Source organism: Falco peregrinus, chromosome 8, assembly GCF_023634155.1.
Source record: "Falco peregrinus isolate bFalPer1 chromosome 8, bFalPer1.pri, whole genome shotgun sequence".
Classification (NCBI taxonomy): domain Eukaryota; kingdom Metazoa; phylum Chordata; class Aves; order Falconiformes; family Falconidae; genus Falco; species Falco peregrinus.
Genome location: NC_073728.1, coordinates 42086542 through 42107978, shown reverse-complemented (window position 1 = coordinate 42107978; position 21437 = coordinate 42086542). Strand labels below are relative to the sequence as shown.

Genomic DNA, 21437 nt, shown 5'->3' with positions numbered 1-21437 from the left:
TCATTATTCCCAGGTGGTCACTGAAATCACTGAGACAATTAGCACAGACTTCACAGGTCCTAAAACTACCACCTATACTATTGAGCATGAAAAACCTTCTGTTGAGGATGCAGCACCTCCAGTCAGAAAGAAGACAATACGGACAAAAGTGGACCCATCTAAGTTTTTGACACCTTATCTGCAACACAGTAAAAAAATGAAGGACCTATTCAGTGAGGTAAGTTGTGTTCCTTAGGAAAGAAAAGATATGGGACAAACTTGAAAAATATTTAATAGGTGATATTGCGAACCTTTATGCTACTATTTTGTCTCCTGTACTTCATTTAATGACGTGTATTAATGTTATTTGTCTGAAAGAATCCTTTGAATTAGCCCCTTTCTTGCCCGTTTCCTGCTTAAGTGCGTTAGGTAATCATTAGGCACAAAAAGTGGATTGAGGCAGGTGGCTGTCAGAGATGTTGGTTAATAGGACTCTTGCATTGTCTGACTTGAATTTCCAAGTGAAGGAAGATAATAGAGACTAATGTCTATCCGATAGCAAATCTCAATATTTTTTAGAACAGTATATTTCCCTATATATCCAAGAAAAATCCTTATGCACAATATATAGCAACAAGCACCAACCTGAATTCCTGGTGTGGCATACCAAATTCCAGTAGACTGATACTGTACGATGTTGTGAAAAGGGCAAATGACTGCTCTGCACAGATGTAGAAATTATCAGATCCCTTCTCCTAAATTTTTATCTACACTACCTACGAGCATTCACTGTTAAAGGGCTATGTGAGGTCATAGGTCTAGGACTGCTACCGTCCTAGACACACAGGCACACATTTTCCTTATCTTTGGTCACTGAAACAACTGTAAAATTATCAATACTAAGCTCCTAAGGAGAATATAATCACTTAGGGGTGATCTAAACCAGGCTAAAGTTAGAAATGGATTTTTTCTCGTGTCAGATGGAGGAAGGTCAGTTGGCTAAAATAAGCATAACTGCAAATGTAATTGAGTGCTGTAATTGCTCCATACATTTCTGTGATGCCAGAGCTATAGGATATGTCTTAATTATATTTGTCATTACTTTCTTTCAGAACAAATACAAAGAAAAATTTATAAAAGAAAAAGGAAAGCCATATGCTTCTACAACTGATACCCCAGAAATTCGGAGAATCAAGAAAGTGCAAGACCAGCTTAGTGAGGTAAGTAACAATTGCATAAGAAAAAATATTTATTGAGTAGTAAAGGACAAAACTAAGTCACAATTTTAAATGTTAGAAAAGAAGTGATAATTTTTTATGGTATTGTGATAAGGCAATCTGAATTTAGCAGGAACTTTATCAGATTACAAGAGCAAGTAATACAGAGTATATGACAAAATTGAATTCTATGATGTAGGTTGGAATTTTGGCTTTTCAGGAAGGGAGATGTGATGGTTCCTTTCTAGCTGAATAATAGCCCTGCTTCATTGTGCCTAAAGGGGTTTGAGAATTTCTGATCAGAAGTTACAGGCACAGGAGATGATGGTGATACCACTGAAATTAAAGATTCCGAACACTTTGTCCTGCAGTCATCATTAATGATGTGCCTGATGAATTTTTGTTGAGGTTGTGTACTAGGTAAATAACCCTAGAATTTTGTTTTAAAATGTGTTTAAACATTTTTGTTTTTATAAAGCAGCTTAAAATCTGTTGCCTAAAGACATCCTGGAAAAAAGATGCTTAGATTTTCCTTAGTGTTGCAAAATGAACTTCTGTACATCTGGTCATTTACTTTGGGATTTTCCAAGATGTGTTGTCCCTTCTGTGTGAATCCCACTCTTAGTGATCTGCCTTTGAAAGCTAGCGTAAGTGCACTTGCCTCACAGATGCAGTGCCTCTAGTCCTGGAAGCTAGCTCATCCTCCCCTGTTTCTTTTGAGCAGCTCTAGTCTACCTTCCAACAATGCACCTCACAGCTTCAGGGAAACTGAAATCCACCTACAAAAGCTTCTTAATTCTTGGTACAGTAAATGAGGAGAGTTGAGTCCCTAAGAATGGGAACCTCTAAAGCTGAGAGGGTAGTCACCTAACCTAACCAGTGTTAAGGAGAAGAGTGCATTAAATTCTGCTCCACTCCTGACTCAGGATACACTGAGGAATGTGATGCAGCTATCTATGCACTAATGCTAACTGAGCCTGCTGTCAAGCTGGGAGCAGTTATAACCACATTAGGATCATTTTGTGCCCAAGCTCCTGGTTTGCCATGGTGATGTGGCTGTACTGGTTTTGGAACTACAGCTAGTGTTTACATGGCAATGGGCTGTGAAATTGAGATATACTGCATAGCATGGGGATCTCTCTATCTCATCATACAGGGTGGAAGTACTCTTAGAAAGAACTCTGTGATTACAGAAGGGCACTACCTCTAACTTCTCTTGAAACCATCTCAAAGCTGCATTTATTTCTAAATCCATTTGTTTCCATAGTCTTCATTTCTAAAGAGCAACTAGTCCTAAATACTTTATTAAATTCAGGTTTTGAACGTTTACAGTATGAAGTGTCAAAATGTCAATACCCAGCTTTTTTTTTTTAAAAAAAAAAAAAGTCAGTTTTTGGTGAAGGAATAAATGTGTTTTCTTGTGCATTGATCTAGGTTAAATACCGCATGGCTGGTGAAGCTGCCAGAACTATTTGCCATGTTGATGAAAAGGCCAAGGATATAGAACATGCAAAGAAGGTGTCACAGCAAGTGAGCAAGGTGAGCAAGTTCTGATTTTCTGGAAGCCTTGTCAACATTAGCAGATCATGATGTTGCTGATATGAACAAGTTCTGAGCACAGAGCACTAAATCAATGTTTGTAGAATGGTTTAGAAGTGCAGGGAGAGATAGCAGAGAAGTTGAGAAGACAAGTGTGTGCATGCATATATATATATATATATATATATAAAATCTTAAATGTTTCCAGTTGATGTCTTCAAATGTCACTGGTTTGAGACTTTCACTTTCAAAATATCTTTAAAGCAGGTATTTTACTCACAAAAATAAATATTTTACTAATGATAGTGTGACTGACATGCTGATCTTTCTTTCCAGGTATTATATAAACAGAACTGGGAGGAGAATAAGGACAAGTACCTGCTGCCTCCAGATGCTCCAGAGCTTGTTAATGCAATAAAAAACACAGCAATGTTCAGTAAGGTAAGAAAAAAAAAATATCGCAGATCTAGGCAGCTGAAGTGCAAGAAGCATTCCGAGTCAGAGATTAATTCATAATGAGTATTCTGGCATTTCTGGTTTTCAGAAACTCTATACTGAAGACTGGGAAGGAGACAAAACATTATTCTATCCATACAATGACAGTCCGGAGCTCAGAAGGGTGGCACAGGCTCAAAAGACTCTGAGTGATGTAAGTATCAAAGCCTAATTGACAGTTGGGTCACTCTTACAGTTTAACTTGGTGGATTTCCACATTATAAAAACCTCATAATGGAACAGAAAATACAAGTGCATAGGTATGCACTGATAGTTAGCTCTGATAATAGTGCTATTTCAATAGAAAAATATGTACTGTATATTCAAGTATAAATGTGTTGCAAATTTGATGCCGGATTATGAATGAATGAAATATTTTTTATTGAAGATCTTCTAAGGTAATCAGTAAGAAGACCTCGAGTATCTCTAAAAATGTGTGGAGAAACTCTGAGGGTTGGCTGTAAGCCCAGTTCACTCTTGTGGGTCTACAAATCTGTCTTTCTGAAACAGCGATAAGAAAAGTGGGGAACTTGTCTGGCTGTATGGATTTGCTGATACTTAGGTACGTAGAACTCCCCAACCAAGAATTTCAGGTCTCTCTTAAGATTTCAGTGAATTTTGCAGATGTCCAGAAGTTCACTAGTCCATGTTTACCAGGAGCAACGGAGTAGTATACTTGAAGATCTCCCCAGGGAACTGATTCTTTTTCACTGTCTCTTGATAAGAGACTTCTCAGTAGTCCTCCAGAATACATTGATTGAAAGAGTTTATACTGCAGTAGCTGTAGACAGAACTACTTTCTTTAATGGTGGTGTTAGCAGAGTTAAGAGTAAATGCTTTGATGCTTAAGTTGGTAGTTACTGTAAATGTTTACTTCTTTCATATTTTCAGATTGTCTACAAAAAAGGACATGATGAACGAAAATCTAAATATACTTCTCTGCCAGATCCACCTGATGTAGAACAAGCCAAGAAAGTGACAAGGCAGCTGAGCGATGTGAGTAGAATGCAGTGTTCTTTCTGTAGAAACCTCAATTTTGGAGTTAGAGAGGCAAAAAGGCTCTTAAAGGAAGTGAAAGCAAAAGAAAAGACCAGAACTCTTATGAAGGCCTCTTTGATTTCCAGTGGTAGAAGTAAGTTCCTTTTTTCCTCAAGCGTCTCGGAGAAAATCCTGCCCAGTCACAGCAGAAAGGCAAAACTTTATTCTTGTCAGTGAATTTAGTTTTTACAAAACATTTCTGCTTCTACCATAGACACATTACTTGCTATTCTCCGGCTTTTTTTTTCTGTCTCCTGCTTTACAACAACCATTTTGCTATTCTCTTAAATGTAAACAACGACATGTAAATACATATCTGGCTTTGGAGAGAGTTACTTGCATACAAGGAATAACTCTATTTAGCTGAAGGGTTACCTAGGTCAACTGTGCAGAATACATTCTAAATGTTCATTTCAGTGTCAAACCATTGTACATGTACATATCCCAAGCATTCCTAAGTTCATGGATACCAATCAGTGGAAGCATCTGACAACTTAGATCACCATTTCCTGATTTGCATTCCAAATTAACAAGTAACATGCAACATTAAATTAAATTAAAACTGTGTGGCATTATTAACAAAGACTCTGGCACCAGTCCTTGTCAATGGATTTTAGGCATCCTTAGAATAAAACACAGCTGAGGAATGCAGGAGGTGAAGTGAAATACAGGAAGACCGACTTTTGCTGAAGAAACTGGAACTATGTTGCATAATCTTGTCAGACAGAAGTAGGATTTTAAGTCAATTCAGAATTTAGCTATTATGAAGAGGACAGCTGTGGTTTTATTGCTGTGTGTTGAAAATTACCAAATGTTTAAAATTAGAGAGTCACAGTATTTACTTATGGTTGCAAAACCACTAAGAAAGTATTGTAGTGAACCCATTTGGGAAGTGAAAGAAGGTACTATATCATTTAGGGAAAAATTCTTTAATCTTATTCTTCCATAGCTCAGTTGTCATCAAGAAAATTTTTAGACATGTTAAAAGCAAGATCAGCATCATAATTCTTTGAAATGAATAAAATAGTAAACTATATAGGTATCTCCAAAGCAATAAAATGTAGACATTTTTAAGGTTATTTTTGACATGTATGTTCTTTTATCAATGTGGTACCAATTAAAAGGGCATTGGAGATGTTGTATTTTTTGTCCTAAGCAATGCTACTGTGGCTGAAAATGCCAAAACTCAGGAAGATGTTTTGTTATTAGACAGGCAGGATCTGTCTGTTTAAACAGTTAATAGTTGATTCCTGTGTGCTTGCATAGTTTAATAGAAATCACATATACCAAGAAATCCATGTATTAAAAGGGTTTGCTTATAACAAGTTTCAGCAGCAATAACAATAAATTCTGGCTTAACCAAAAGGTGGTACTACTTTCCAATATTATGTGACCAATAAGAAAACAGAACTCAAGGAATATGTTAGTGATGTGTCATAGAGAGATTTTCTTATTCCTAACTGTCCTCTAGAAGAGATGATGTTTTTAGAAGAGATCACCTATTTGTCTTTTTTTGGTCAGGGAAGGTACTAAGAGAAATAACTGAATGCTGAAGTGATCAGGCCAAATCATATTTAAGGTGTTGTTGACAATAACTGATGAAGTGGTTATAAGGCAGATGTAAAATGTGAAGCAACTTTAAAAAGAAGACTTTTGAAAACAAATCTGTCAAGTGAAAATTGAGCTGTATCTTGGGGATTGAATTTTTAAAATTATTTTGTTACAGATTGTTTACCACAAGGACTATAAAGACAATATAAAAGGCAAATGGAGTCAAACTCCATGCTATGATGTTGCAATTGCGAAAATGAATGCAGAAAATATAAGTATGGTAAGTGAATTCTTCAGAAAGTCTTGAAAAGAACAGCTTTATCCTCTGTTTATGTTAACATGGAAAATACTGCTTAATTTTGCCTGCTCCATCTGTGGTATCTCTCTTTTTCTAAATAAGCTACTTCATGGATGTCTGATTTATAATGTAAGTGCATTTGATACATTGTTACCTGTTTGTCTCTGTTCCTAACAGAGAAAATACCAGGAAGACTTTGAAAGTGTAAAAGACCAAATCTACTTTATGCAGACTGAAACTCCAGAGTATGAAGCTAATAAGCGAGTGTCAGATAATGTCAGTAAGGTATGTTATGTGTGCTCCTATTTGTTTAGCTTGAGTATAGTTCTCAAGCCAGGCCAGTTTATGCTGAAACTGTTTTGTCAAGTGTCAAAAATGTTTTCTTACATGTAAAAGATGTATTCTTGTGTGCTTGCCACTAGGAAGCTTGTAACAACTCCTAGCCATGCTTATGATCGTCCACAATGAAGTAGAATTTGCTTTCAGTGAAGTAGAATTTGCTTCATTGTTTGTTCTGATTATGTTACGTGTCTGATTTTTAGTTGAAACAAATCAATACTGTTTATTGAGACCAGTTAAGCTAGCTGAATTTGGCTCTGTATTTTCCTGTTTATTTGTCCTTGCTCAGTGTATCTCAGTGTTGTGCTGACCTGTCTTTTGTTCAAAATACAGAATTTGTCTGGCTTCTGCATATTCTGCAATAGTATACGCATCAGCAAGGGCAATCTTATGCCATTAATTTTAAAAATGTGACTATTCTGAGGTATCAACTGATAGTTGAAAAATGACAATGTTTGGAGAGGGACTTTAGAGGTGAGAACATCTGCTAAATAGCTCTCACTTGTCTTGTGACCCTGCCTCCCATCTCGTCATGCATACACTCCAGTGGTCTGAGCGTCTTTTATGGTCCTTTGCCATTATGAGTAATAAGTAAAAAACAGGTGAAATTTTCGTGAAAACTTCAAGTTGATACAGGTTAGTGAGCGTTTGGCTTTTAATACTGATTTTTAGAACCTCACTCTTATTCTTTTTTTAAAGGTAAAATACAGAGCAGACTATGAAAAGAACAAAGCTATTGCAGATTATAATGTGCTTCCTGCTACAGAGAACCCATTGCTGAGGCAGTTAAAAGCTGCAGGAAACGCGCTGAGTGATGTAAGTATTATCAAAGTACAGCTGGATGGTTTCAGTCATGTACTGACCAAAGTCAGTTCTTCACAAGGCTTCTCCTTTGGATCTCTTAGTATATTCAGTTATATAGACCAACATTTGTTGTGAGATACCACTAACCAGAATGGTGTAGATAAGGAATCATTTCTCCACAGCAGAGTGTAACAATAGCTGTGGGATGTTATGGGGATAGCTAATTATTTTAAGGTTCATTTAGATCCCCATGGAAAATGGGTCACAAGATGACAGTTTTTCCCTTACTGTTTTAAGGAACTTCATCTGATGTCAATAATGATTAAATATGTGGTATTCATATTTATTATATACTTGTTACTGACTGTAATGACTTTCTTGATTTGTCTCTTCTTGCTGTTTTCATCTGTATGGGAAGAGATTGCATATTTCTCAGTGCCAGAAGTTCAAAAACCATCAGTCAGACCTTTCTGTCTTCCCTCACAAACCTAACAGTCACTAAAAAAAGGTTTTTTAAAAAAATCATTGGGAATAAGGTATCATCTGTTTTTCAGTCTTCTGGGAAAGCTTTTCTTCGCAATCATTTCACAATTTTACTCATGATTTTTAAGTTGAGTGAGTTGCAGTGAAATCCACTGCATTATCTGACGTTATTTTCTTTTGCAGAAATTATACAAAGAAGCCTATGAACAATCAAAAGGAACCAGCATGAATTACTGTGACACACCAAAGTTCCAGACTGATACTGTTCTGAAGAATTTTAGTGATGTATGTATTTCATTTATGTTATGTTGTTCAGTACTGATACTCTTGATTACTTTTGTTTATCAACTTGTGATTATATTTCCAGGTAAAATATAAAGATGCATATCAAAAGAATATTTTAGGACACTATTTGGGCAGCTTTGAGGACCCACATCATACACACTGCATGCAAGTTGAAGCTATGAAGAGTGATGTAAGTGTGGTGATCATTCTGTTTTCACCATTTCAGAGAAAGCTCAATTATGGTTTCTTACTGAATGTTGATTTTATTCCTAGAAAAATTACAAAGCAGATTATGAGGAGGAAAAGACAAAATGCTACTTCCCTCAGACCATAACTCCAGAGTATGAAGCTATTAAGAAGTTAGAGCAGTGTAAAGATGTAAGTACAGGATGGTAGGGGTTATCAAGTGACCAACTACATGCAGAGTATCTGCTTCTGAGGCATGTAGAAATTTAGTGATTCCTGTTAACTTCGATGATTTTGAATTTGGCCATATTAGCATGTGTGCCTTTTGAAAACCATATTCATCTGTATTTTAGAGCCTTTTGTGACATCTAGTGATCAAGACAGATACAGCACAATCTGTTTTTTAACAGTGAAAACATAAAAAGAAGAATGAGTCTCAAGCATTTACCTGCTTAAATCAACATATTTTTACATTAATACTTTAAAAGTACTGTAGTTACTTCGGTAATACTAATTTTATTTACTTACTCAATACTTGGAAAATACTTCAAGCATATATTTGCATAAAAGATACTAAAATGTAGATACTATAATGTGTATAATATATACTATACATTATAATATTTATATACCTATTAAAATATTTTATGTTCATACTTTAAAAATAATTAAAAAAATTATTTGCTTTCTGATGATGTTAAAAAGTAATGTGAGAACCATTGTGACAACAGTGTTTATCTGCATGCATGCCATAATTGCTAACTATCCCCGGTAACACTACATTGCTATGTCTTACAAAGTAATTTGGCTTATATGCAATTTCTGCAAGTATGTTTATTGTCTTCCTTCAGCACACCTACAAAAAGCATCCTGATCAAACCAAATTTACTCAAGTGACTGACTCTCCAGTACAGAAGCAAGCAGAGATCAACAGCAAACAACTGAGTGATGTAAGTGAACTTAGAAAACATGTTACTGTACTCTGACATTATCAATTACTGCACTGTGGCCACCTTCACTTTATCATCCTATTTTATGAGGATTCCTGAAATGTGTAGGTGGACGTATGTGCATACACACACACACAAGCACAAAACCACTTGTGTGTATTCGCAGTTCTGTTCCAGTGGAGCATCACCTGGAAATCAGATTTCTTTTAGTTTTTCAATTGGCTGTTCATGTCAATTTTTAGTATGTATGTTTGTAATTTTGTTTATCTCCATCATTCTTAATGTATTCATCACACCAGTTAAATCAGCAGAGTTTAGAACATTCACTTGGCAAGGACTAGGATTTAATCTGTGTTTGTAAGTGAGGTAACACGAGATCTTTAAGTTGTGTCACTCAGCATTATTAAGCATTTACAACCTATAAATACTGGGCTGCTAAATTTCTTTATTTTTCTTTGCAGATAATATATAAGTCCAAAGGTCAGGAGATTATTCACAAGTACCACCTCCCTCCAGATGTGCCCCAGTTTATACAGGCTAAAGTTAATGCCTACAATATTAGTGATGTAAGTATATTTTGAATCTAGAGTTTTTGATTGAACTTACTATATGAAGCTTCTGTTAGCTAGAAACTGATCATTCAAAATACATCTTGTCTTCTAGAACTATTACAAAATGGGATTGGAAGAGTTAAAATCAAAGGGCTATGATCTAAAAAGTGATGCTATTCCTATCCAAGCTGCCAAATCTGCTAGGCGGGCTGCCAGTGATGTAAGTATATCCTTATTAAAAGAACTGTTTACTTCAAAAGAGTTTACTTACAAAATGTTTGCAATCATGCTTATTAAGGATATTTGAAGGATAATTCTAATTGCCTTTTTTGTGTCTGTTACTAGATATATTTAAACAGTTATTTTTGTTGGTGTTCCGTTGCTTCACTAATGCATTTGTATAATTACATTTAGAAAAGGCTGATTCATTATGTAATTCTCTGTGAATAAATAGGCTGTCTTGCACTTCAGTATGGTTAAGGGAGATCATGAGGAGTAGGTCAGTAGTGACAGCTCCATGAACAATGGACCCCTGAATTCTCTCTGTCCTTAGTTATCGGCCTGGTTGTAAATGAGATGGAAGACTCTAGGACATCACTCGGTTTTGGGTGGATTCTTGGGGATGGCCTTGCAGAAGTCCCTTAGTATTTTAAGACTCCTTTCCCTCTTATGATCAGTACAAGTGAAATAATGTTACTTTGAAAGCTAACTGATTCATGTAGCGGTGAAGCGTAAAGAGATATGTGTCTGGTTTTATTAAGATGAATGGTCACTGACTTAAACGTGAGGGATACTCTTTGTAGAAAACAAAGGGTAGTCTTTACTTTTAGTTTACTTATTGATAAATCACTACACTTAAGATATTATTCTCTGTGTTCTATTATATTCCAACAGGTTAACTATAAAAAAGACTATGAACTTGCCAAGGGTAAACTCGTTGGCTTCAAGAGCCTCCAAGATGATCCCAAACTCGTTCATTATATGAAGGTAGCCAAGATGCAGTCTGACCGAGAGTACAAGAAAGATTATGAGAAAACAAAAACTAAGTACAACATTCCAATGGATATGGTCAATGTTGTTGGTGCCAAGAAGGCTCAAGAAATTGCCAGCAATACTAATTACAAGAACCTCCTACACCACTATACTTATTTGCCAGATGCAATGAATGTGGAGCTGACAAAAAATATGATGGAAATTCAGAGTGATGTAAGTAAAACCTCCTGCGAACAGAATTTTTTTTTTGAAATGCCTAAGCAAAAACCATGAAAACTCAGGAGAGGTCCCTGAATTGTTTTTTTTCTAATTCCTAACTTTTCAAACATTGTTTTCACTTGTTTATTAGAATGCATACAAAGCAGAATATAACAACTGGATGAAAGGCATTGGTTGGATCCCCATTGGCTCACTAGAAGTAGAAAAAGCTAAAAAAGCTGGAGATGCCTTGAATGAAAAGAAATATCGTCAGCACCCAGACACCATTAAATTTACAAGTGTGGTAGACTCTCCGGTAATGGTCCAAGCCAAACAGAATTCAGTTCAACTCAATGATGTAAGTAGAGGAAAAAAATGGGTGTTATAGTAAAGTAGAGATGTATCTACTGAAGAGTTGAGCATTGTATTTGAAAAATTTTAAAGTGCTATTAGCCTAAAGTGTTTCTCTGTTGTCATTGTTTTGTACTCTGATTTTGCCTAAGTAATTTCCTGGTCTAAGTCTGCAAATGCCTGTGGAAATCATGTGGCTCTTTCAGTTCACATCAGCTGATCCTGTCCATTTATATTTTGAGTATATTTGAAATACATTTGATTTAAGAAATGTGAATTTTCGGGTTGCTTATTGATGTTTTACCACCTACAATAATGAACGGATTAGAGAATATTTGATAAATCACAATATGCCCTTCATTATAAACCAGCAAGCTTTATTTTATGTTACACTCTCCTACCATCCCTTATTATCCCACTCTTTCCAAAATGGGGTTTTATGTCCATTAAAGAGCTTTATTTTACTGAGTAAAAACTGCATAGAGCTTTTAGGATGTGTTCCTTCTATCAATAAGATCAATTCTGTATGAAAAGTGCAGCCTCAATCTTTATGAGATAGATGACCATGTACCTTCATTTTCAAAATCAAATATATACAGTGAGCTGGGGCTAGCTATACAAGGACAGATGAATTTATTTCTGTATTATGTATTTTACAGAAACTATACAGATCTTCTGGAGAGGAAGTTAAACATAAATATACTCTTACCCCAGATGTCCCACAGTTTATCCAAGCTAGATACAATGCAGCTAACGTCAGTGATGTAAGTGACTTCTTTACAATATGCTTTACACATTGTTAATGAATTTTTGAGTAATATGTTACGGATACACTCATATTGCAGATTCCTTTCAGTGATCTTCAGATCAATATAATCAACTTGTATCACTATAATTTTTCATTCTTGGCGTCATTTGAATTTCCAACCAGATACCATTTAATCATGTGATTATTTAATCAATTTAATTAATAGATAAATCTGTTCTCATGAATGAAAACCGATAAATGTGTATGATCCCCACTGCATCTGCTTATAAAGAAGTACCTGGAGTAGCTTAGGAGTAGCTTTGACTTGCATATGGTTCATGTGATGACTAGGTTCTCTAGAATAATATGGCTTATCTTTTTTAGGTGTATTATAAACAAGACTACCATGATCTAATAGCTAAAGGAAACAATGTGTCACTTGATGCTATTCCAATTACTCAAGCCAAGGCTTCAAGAAACATTGCTAGTGATGTAAGTATCTATTCCAGGTATGCTTTTCTTAGGCATTAAGTAAAAACGTTTTCTGTTACAGGCCATATGGTAGACCTCATATGTTGCACAACTCTCACTAGAGTCTGTATTATGAGAAAGATTCTTAGTCTTTCCCAAAGGTTTGGTTTGTGCAGAACTTACTTCATGGTCATCTTGTTTGCTTTAGATAGGCAAATGCTATTGCACTGTGTTCTTAACCCACTTTTTGCAGAAGAAATGAAGTCAGTAGTTCTGGCTATCATTTTGTGATGTATTTCTGGAAAATACACTACTTCTTACAGACCACGAGGCGATATGTGCTAAGGGTGCTTTTGGCTATACAGTGGAGCATGCCTTACACATGAATCAGATGGACTTGTAGTGGAAATTGTATGAAGTGGGATATGTTTCAGTGGTTTCATGTAACTAGAGGAAGCTGTGCAGTCACACTGCCTTTGTTGGCTATTGCTTTCAAATGTTTGAGAAGGATTGCCTCAATTATGCTGGTATTTTTAATACACGTTTCCATGTGGGAATGCTTAGGAAAAATTCTCCCTTCCATACAGGAGAAGCTAATGTTGATAAATCTTATTGTGGTGTGTATAACCTGTTGTGTACAGGCTTAGATGATGGAGCAAGAAAAACTAAAGAACAGTTGCTAGGTGTACCATTTAGAAGAGTTTGTCTTTCTGAACTGTTTGAAGATTTTTTTTCCAGTGGAGGTCATGAGAGCTTTTCTTTTCTTTTTCATTACTGTGGACATCAGTAGCCATGCCACAGTACATTTGATCTCTTTCCTCTGTTTCTAGTATAAATATAAAGAAGCATACGAAAAGGCTAAAGGAAAACAGTTTGGTTTCAGAAGCCTGCAAGATGACCCTAAGCTTGTCCACTACATGAATGTAGCAAAGATTCAGTCTGAGCGTGAGTACAAGAAAGACTATGAGAAGACCAAGACTAACTATCATACACCTCCTGACACGTACAGTATCCAGGCTGCTAAACAGTCTCAGGATATAGCTTCTAATGCCCACTACAAAAATTTGATCCATCACTACACTTACCTGCCAGATGCCATGGATGTTGAGCTTGCAAAGAACATGATGCAAATTCAGAGTGATGTAAGTATTTCAGTGACTGCAATTTCATGGATGTTTTCCTGCACTCTGTGAAAATAAAATGTGATTTTATATTCAGGGAAAATTGCCATTACTGTATGGGACTGGTCTGGTTTTTTTATGTCTTGGGGAAGATCATTATCAGTTGTTGTTGGCATTTAGAAATATCAAATTCCGGGTGAGTTCAGCTCAACAGGATTTTGATGTTGGCAAATCAGTGGAGGGCAGGCTTCTGGAATACTGAATCTGAATGTACTTTTCACATTTCCTCAGGAAACTTTATTTTGCAACTAACAATTTCATTTTATGCTTTAAGACTTATTTTAAGTTGTCTTGCTTTCTCTTCACAAGATAGATATGATAGTGTAGTTGGACTATTATTAACTATTTAGGATGAGGGAGTGGAAACAATGTAACTATTGGTATTATTAGAAATACATTCTGGAGATCTCTAGCATAGGAGATCTCTCCTGGGACCTTCTCAGTCCTTCTTGCAGATACAGAATTTCAAATGGTTGCCTGGGCAATACATGGTTGCACTCTGCACACCTTTGTGTATGGATCCCTGTGGAGGACCACTCATTTTAGAGTTAAAACACAGAAAGGCCTTAAAAATGAGTGTCCACAATATCCTTGCATTTAGGCTGTGCATTAATCCTGTCTGAATGTTTATACGGGATAACCTTCTGCATATCTTGTAGCCAGGATAAATTTTTCGTTTGCAGTCTGTGAATTCTGCATATTTTACTGTAGGAGGAACCATAGAAAAAAAACAAAACCTGAGCCTCTGCTCTGTGAACTTTTGTACAAGGCAAATCTCACAGAGTCTGCTGAAACGCAGAACAAATTAAATCATGTTAAATGGTCACTATGTAGTCGTTTAGAAGTTATTAAGAATTGAAAGTTCATGAAATTTTTCACATGCGTAAAAAAAAAAAAGATTAATAAATACTGCAGGGATGTTACAGTTTAAAAGAAATTAATAATGAATCAAAAATACAATAGATTATTTTCTTCCTTATAAAATCACAGGGAAACATAAGAAATACCTGTTGTTCCCTTCAAGAATTTATAAATATTTCCTGCTAATGTAGAACACATTAGCTAGAATATGTGACTATTGTTTTAAACAGAATTATTCCAGTTCTGTGGGAAAATCTTGACCCATGAGGCTTTATCTCCTTCAGAATGCATACAAAGAAGAGTATAACAGCTGGTTCAAGGGTATTGGATGGAGTCCTCTCGGTTCTCTGGATGTTGAAAAAGCTAAAAAGGCTGGAGATGCATTAAATGAAAAGAAATACCGTCAGCACCCAGACACCATCAAATTTACAAGTATACCAGATTCAATACCAATGGTTTTAGCTCAGCACAACACCAAGCAACTGAGTGATGTAAGAAATGTTTTGTTATTAATGCAATATAGTGATTTTATTTTTTACCATATTTATGATTTATACCTTATGTCTGATAGTCCATCTAAATAAAAGTTAAATTTTAAACCTGTAAAAATAGTAAAATTGCAGTTTGATGGTAAGAATTAAGAATTGATGCATTGTTTTTGTTTGTGAACAGTAGTATTACCTACCTTGTACTTGTCAACAAGTATTTGTTTATTTTTCCTTGCAGGTAACATATAAGCGAGAGGGTGAAAAAGTAAAACACAAATACACCCTGGATCCTGATGTTCCTCAGTTTATTCAAGCCAGGGTCAACGCCTTCAATTTGAGTGATGTGAGCATATAACCAATAGTTTGTTCAATAATATATTTATTTGTCATTTACTTAATAGCAAAAATAATTTTCATGTATTCATGCTATGATATTGAATATATAAATGCACAAGCTCTGAATTCAGCTAAACTTTAACTTCTAGAAGTCAATGAGTTTCGTGCTTGTTAAGCAGATTTCTAAATTGTCTGAGCACCCATGAATGTAAATGCATTTCAGTGCTTTATTGCCAGACTCCTTGGCTAGACTGAATGGGAAAACTAGCATGACTTATTGTTCAGATTCCTATAGGTCTGGAGAGTTATGTTATCTACTTTTATGTAAAACACATTGCCTAGGCAAGCAGTACAAGTTTTCGTGTTCCTTCCTGCTGCTGGGCTTACAAAGGAAATTAACTCATCCAGTGGAATGATAGCAATGCCTTTTTCTGCCACTCAGCTACTACTCTGCCTACTTTCCATCACTTCTTGTATTCATCCAGCACCATAAAGATCTCCCCTGATCGATTTAATTGCCTGCTCGATATTAGAGTTCTTGGTGGCATTATCAGGCCTCCAGCAACTAGGTAAAAGCTGACATCTCCTTTAACAGCTCTGAAATACTGTCAGTCTATGGAGATGTTAACTGCTAACAAAAGATCAGCCAGACTGCTTTCTTCAGTCGCTTAAGACCACAAAGCCTGATTTTGAAGCTAACAGGAGAAATTTCTGAAGGTTCAGTCAAATGAAAAAGGGGTTTGCTTAAGCAAGGGCAAAAATGCCACTGATAGTTGTTCTGTATAAAAACTGCAAAAAATGCTTATGGAATTAATGATTTAGCTAGATGAATTAAACTGGTTATCTTGAAGGACTCTCCTATCTTTGTAGTAGGTTTATTTATCATAATATTACTGTAGTTTGTGTACAGGTTAAAATTTTTCCTTGCAGTTGCATAGAATAAACTGAATATTGTGATTCCTATAACAATAATAAAAATATGGGCTTAAACAACTTTGATAAAATTGCTAAAATTCCTAATATTGCAAACTCATACCTTTTTTTCCCTATAAGGCTAACTACAAAGCAGACTGGAAAAAAACCATCGCCAAAGGATATGATCTGAAACCAGACGCCATTCCTATTATTGCTGCTAAAGCTTCTCGAAATATTGCGAGTGATGTAAGTATAATTTACATAAAGTGGAATACATACATCTACTTACAGCTCTCTGTAGCATATTGTGCTATATAATGGCATAGAGACACCTAACTGTGAGAAATGAAACTCTTATGATACTGTGAAATAACAATTCAGACGTTTACATGAACCTCTGAAAAAAAACTGTTTCTTTGGAAATGCATCGTAATGTGTGTGAATGCTGGTGAGCTGGGTTTTTTTGTATGTGCTTCAGGTATTCACCAGCTTATTTGAAAGTTAATTTGTTATAATTTACCTATGCTGCAGTGATGGAGGCCTGTACTTCTACTTGTCTAGTACTCCTGGAGCTGTACAGAAATGTGGCTGTTTTCAGGCAGCTGTGTCAACTGCAACAGCAAAGCGTGGTGTGCCATCTGACACAAGCCAGGAAAGGAGATCTGGAACACAGAAATAAATACACTAACTTTAGCAATATGCTGCAAATGGCTTCCATTCCCCACTTAAACATGCCTCCTTCCAATAGCTGAATATTGGGATATCTAGTTGGTAGTCTTGGGCTTTTCAGTAATATATTATTATGCTAGTCTTTTAATTGAAAGCTGAATGTTCCTGGGACTTAGAGGTCTGTGGAAGTAAAATACAATATGGCAGGGGCAATGCCAAGGGAAGGCATGTAACTGCATATCTAGATTTATACAGGGGTATACCAGAGGTCAAGACAAGCCGGGAAATCCAGCAATCCTCTTCTTTTTTGACCTGAATAATCCTATGCTGTCTGAAAAACAATTTACGAGTGTGTAAGATGAACTACAGTTGTTAAAATACTGAATTTCAAAGTATTAAAATTATCAAAAGTATGTTTTCTCTTTCCAAAGTTGGTAAGGTTTTCTTTTCCTTTGTCTCTAGTACAAGTACAAGGAATCATATGAGAAAGATAAAGGCAAACAGGTTGGATATCGTAGCCTGCAGGATGACCCTAAACTTGTTCATTACATGAATGTGGCCAAAATACAATCAGATCGTGAATACAGGAAAGATTACGAAGTGAACAAGACCAGATATCATACTCCTTTGGATATGTTCAGCGTGATGGCTGCCAAGAAAGCCCAGGAAGCAATCACAGATACCGGCTATAAACAACCAATTCACAATTATACACTCTTACCTGATTCTATGAATCTGGAGCTATCAAGAAATGTGATGCAGCTTCAGAGTGATGTATGTAATGATTAATCGGCTCATTTTTATCTTCCCGTAGTGAGTGTGTTACACTATTAACCTTTTAAGGCTAAAAAATGAACTATATTGGATTAACAGTAGATTAAGATGTAAATGTCTGGTCTGGAACCCTGTATTTTCCTAAAGGTTATCAGAATTATGTGTAGCTGATAAGTTCTAGGGAACTTGCCTAGCAAGTAACAACTTGCTCTGGATCTCTACATGTTTGTCTAATTCTCAGCAAATGAACATGTTTTTCTAATTTGTGTATTTTTGTGGTTGGATTTCTAATTACAATGTGTTGTTACTGTGATTATTATTTGTATTGTCAGAAATTGTAGGTTATGTACAGAGTCTAAATTCTGACTATATTTTATTTGTTTACTTATACAATCATACATAATAGATATTATTATATCTAGGGATTTAAGGTTTATTTATTTTGTTCACTTTTCCTTCCTGCCTTTGTGTTCCAACAGATGCATATGCCATGCATGAGAAGGACTCATAAAAACACTTTGTAGTTTCCATTGTTTTGTGACTTGTTTCCATTTTTTTCACTAGTGTAACTTTAACATCTGCTTGTTTATCCAGAAAGTGTTTCATTTAATCTGCTTTATTTAACAGTGTTCTGACAAATATGAAATTCCCAAAAACATTAATAATCTGATTGAAAGTGTTCTTCAAATTCTAAACATTGTTTGGAGAGGGTAATGTGCATGTTCCCATGTACCAACAGGTAGAGGATATGACCTTTAGACACTGTTCTTTTCAAACACAGAAATTTTAATCTCAAGGGTTTTTTTGCTTCCCCATTGTACTTTTACCTAGCCTTGCTGAGTTGGCTGAGCTTGCTTGGCTATCTAACTCAGGATGTTTGCAAGGAAAGAAGCGTGATACTTGACAAATTTTTCCCTGTATACACATGCTTTGAAAGTATGTGGTCTTTTTCTCAGACTCTAATATTCTCCCTGTTGCTTCTAACACTGCAGCTCAGGAACAGGTTTTATTTTCACAGCATTTTTGTACCTTTATCTGTTCTAAAAGCCATGTTATATAGTATGATTAAATAGGAATGGTGTAAATTCAAGATTGTGCAGAACCAGGCCGTTAAACAGAAGTTGTTGATGCCAATTCTCTCAACTAATTCTACTGCCAACTGAGTCTACTAACAAACAAGAGTGTCATTTAAAAAATTATTACATTTTTGTCAGATTTTCATATTTACCACTCAAAGTTTGTTCTAATGTCTGTGCATTTGGTTTGTAGTGTAAGTTCTGCACATTGGTTTAATGAAAAAGATTTTCTTTATCCCTAACTCATCAATAGTTGTTAATTTTATGCTGAATTTGGAAAACAATAGCAGTTGTAACAGGCTTGTCTAAATTTTCCTTCAAAACTGAATGAACAGGAGAAGTTTCAAGGCTTTAACTGTTTTTATGTATATAGGCATTCTGATTTTCCTCGTCTCACTGTTCTTCATTGTTTATTTTTTAAAAGAATCTGTACAAAGCAGACTTTAACAGCTGGTTGAGAGGAGTTGGCTGGGTACCAATTCAGTCACTGGATGTAGAAAAGGCCAAAAAAGCTACAGAGATTCTCAGTGAGAAGAAGTATCGCCAGCACCCAGACAAACTGAAGTACACTATCACAATGGATGCAATGGAACAAGTGCTAGCTAAGCAAAATGCAAAGACCATGAATAAGGTGAGAATTTGGTCAGGTGATTATGACTGAGCTGAAGACTGGGGTCTTTGTCTTACAAAATTGTGGGGCAGGTGCATTCCCACTGAAGACACTGGAATTTCAAATGGTGTAGTGGTTTGCTTGGTTAAGACTGGACACTACAAGATGATGGAAGCCTCAGACTGTATTCATAATTAAAGGAGTTACATTTTCTGTTTATAAAGGTTAAAGATTTATCTTCTGAGTTTATTAGTGAGCATATCTTCTCCAGATTTATAGGGCTTTGGTAACCTTTGCTCTTTTTCTGCAGGAAGTTGTATTCATGATCAGTGAGCTGAAAAAAACCTGAAACTGTCAATTTTGGACAAGTTTCCTTGAAAAGTGGTGTTCTTTAAATTTGTTCCTAGTTATCTGGGACACCACTCATAGAATGGTTTGTGTTGGATAGGACCTTAAATATCCTGTGGTTCCAAGCCCCCTGCCATGGACAGGGACATTTCCCCCCAGCCCAGGCTGCTCCCAGCCACATCCAGCCTGGCCTGGAGCACTGCCAGGGATGGGGCACCCACAGCTGCTCTGGGCAGCCTGGCCCACCGCCTCGCCGCCCTCACAGAGGAGAATTTATTTCTAATATCTTATTCCTTATTCCATGTTTGCCATGGAAAGAGGGTGTATGGAAAAAAAAATTATGCATTCTATTAAAGCAGAGAAGAATGCACACTGAAAAATTTCAGTTTCAGTATTTATTAGTTATCAAAACATACTTTGCACATTTCTCAAATGAAGTGCTAAAGAAAGAGGAGGAATATTATATTGCCACTTGGGAATTGCATTTGTGAAGATTATTTGTAGTCTTTATGGAACTTGACTGTATGGTAAAATATTTATTGCAAATAAGAAAAACAAAACAAAGCTCTTATTATATCAATGCAACGTTTTTTCAATGCTAAATATTACTTTGTACTTGCAGAGGCTCTACACCGATAAATGGAACAAGGAGAAAACCAGCATTCATGTTATGCCAGATACTCCAGAAATTCTGCAATCTAGAGTGAACCAGATCACAATGAGTAACGTGAGTTACTGTGCTTACAGTGGGCATTCAGTGTCTGTTGCATGGATCAAAAATTAGTGTAATTTTAATGTCTTTTTTGAAAACACTGAAATTCAGATGTAGGGTACTTGAGAAGTTCTGCTTTTATAATAGAGTACCTATTCTCTTTTACATCTTAAATTAGAAACTTTACAAAGCTGGATGGGAGGAAGAAAAGAAGAAAGGTTATGACATGCAGCCAGATGCTATTCCAATAAAAGCAGCCAAAGCCTCCAGAGATATTGCAAGTGATGTAAGTTTGATTGTGTGACAGTACTTAAAGTAGCTACAAAGACAGAACGTTTTCAAAGTGCTGTTATGCACAAATCTGTTTTTTTTTTTCAAGCATCTTGTTGTCTAGGTTTTAGTTATATGCTTAATGGGATAAACCTTTGCAGTACTTGCTGTCCAGTGGAATAACACTGAATTGTGCTGTTTTGCTCTTTGTTCAGCAAGCTGTTGAGCTTCATGTGCCTGTATTCAGTGGGCTATTTTGTAAGACTGAGTATGTTTAAATGACTAAATCTGAGATCTTGTGATGAAAAGGAACAAATATTTTCTGTTTTCAGAGATAAAATTGAGCTTAATAGTGCATTTTTTTTTGATTTAAGTTTTTGCTGTTTTTTTCCGGCTGTCAGTATAAATACAAACTAGCCTACGAAAAAGCGAAAGGAAAGCATATTGGGTTCCGCAGCCTTGAAGACGACCCCAAGCTGGTGCACTTCATGCAGGTGGCTAAGATGCAATCTGATCGTGAATACAAAAAAGGTTATGAGAAGGCAAAGACTAACTTCCATACTCCAGTTGACATGCTCAGTGTTGTGGCAGCCAAGAAAGCACAGGAAGTGGCTACAAATGCAAACTACAAAAGCTTGATCCATACCTACAATGTTTTGCCTGATGCTATGAGTCTTGAATTAGCGAGAAACATGATGCAGATACAAAGTGATGTAAGTCA

At 35.9% G+C, this 21437-nt stretch overlaps 1 protein-coding gene across 1 annotated transcript in view; it reads left to right on the top strand.

Moving 5' to 3' along the window:
- Positions 1-21437, top strand: part of NEB (nebulin) — a 131311-nt gene that overhangs the window by 7865 nt on the left and 102009 nt on the right. Inside the window, exons 4-31 of the mRNA XM_055812137.1 lie at positions 14-217; positions 1092-1199; positions 2631-2735; positions 3072-3176; positions 3280-3384; positions 4122-4226; positions 5995-6099; positions 6295-6402; positions 7156-7272; positions 7927-8028; positions 8111-8218; positions 8302-8406; positions 9066-9164; positions 9626-9730; positions 9828-9935; positions 10610-10921; positions 11058-11264; positions 11917-12021; positions 12390-12497; positions 13307-13618; positions 14803-15009; positions 15245-15349; positions 16396-16503; positions 17389-17700; positions 19201-19407; positions 20357-20461; positions 20625-20732; positions 21118-21429. Of these exons, the coding sequence (XP_055668112.1) occupies positions 14-217; positions 1092-1199; positions 2631-2735; positions 3072-3176; positions 3280-3384; positions 4122-4226; positions 5995-6099; positions 6295-6402; positions 7156-7272; positions 7927-8028; positions 8111-8218; positions 8302-8406; positions 9066-9164; positions 9626-9730; positions 9828-9935; positions 10610-10921; positions 11058-11264; positions 11917-12021; positions 12390-12497; positions 13307-13618; positions 14803-15009; positions 15245-15349; positions 16396-16503; positions 17389-17700; positions 19201-19407; positions 20357-20461; positions 20625-20732; positions 21118-21429 (4197 nt within the window). The remainder of the gene's footprint in view (positions 1-13; positions 218-1091; positions 1200-2630; positions 2736-3071; positions 3177-3279; positions 3385-4121; positions 4227-5994; positions 6100-6294; positions 6403-7155; positions 7273-7926; positions 8029-8110; positions 8219-8301; positions 8407-9065; positions 9165-9625; positions 9731-9827; positions 9936-10609; positions 10922-11057; positions 11265-11916; positions 12022-12389; positions 12498-13306; positions 13619-14802; positions 15010-15244; positions 15350-16395; positions 16504-17388; positions 17701-19200; positions 19408-20356; positions 20462-20624; positions 20733-21117; positions 21430-21437) is intronic.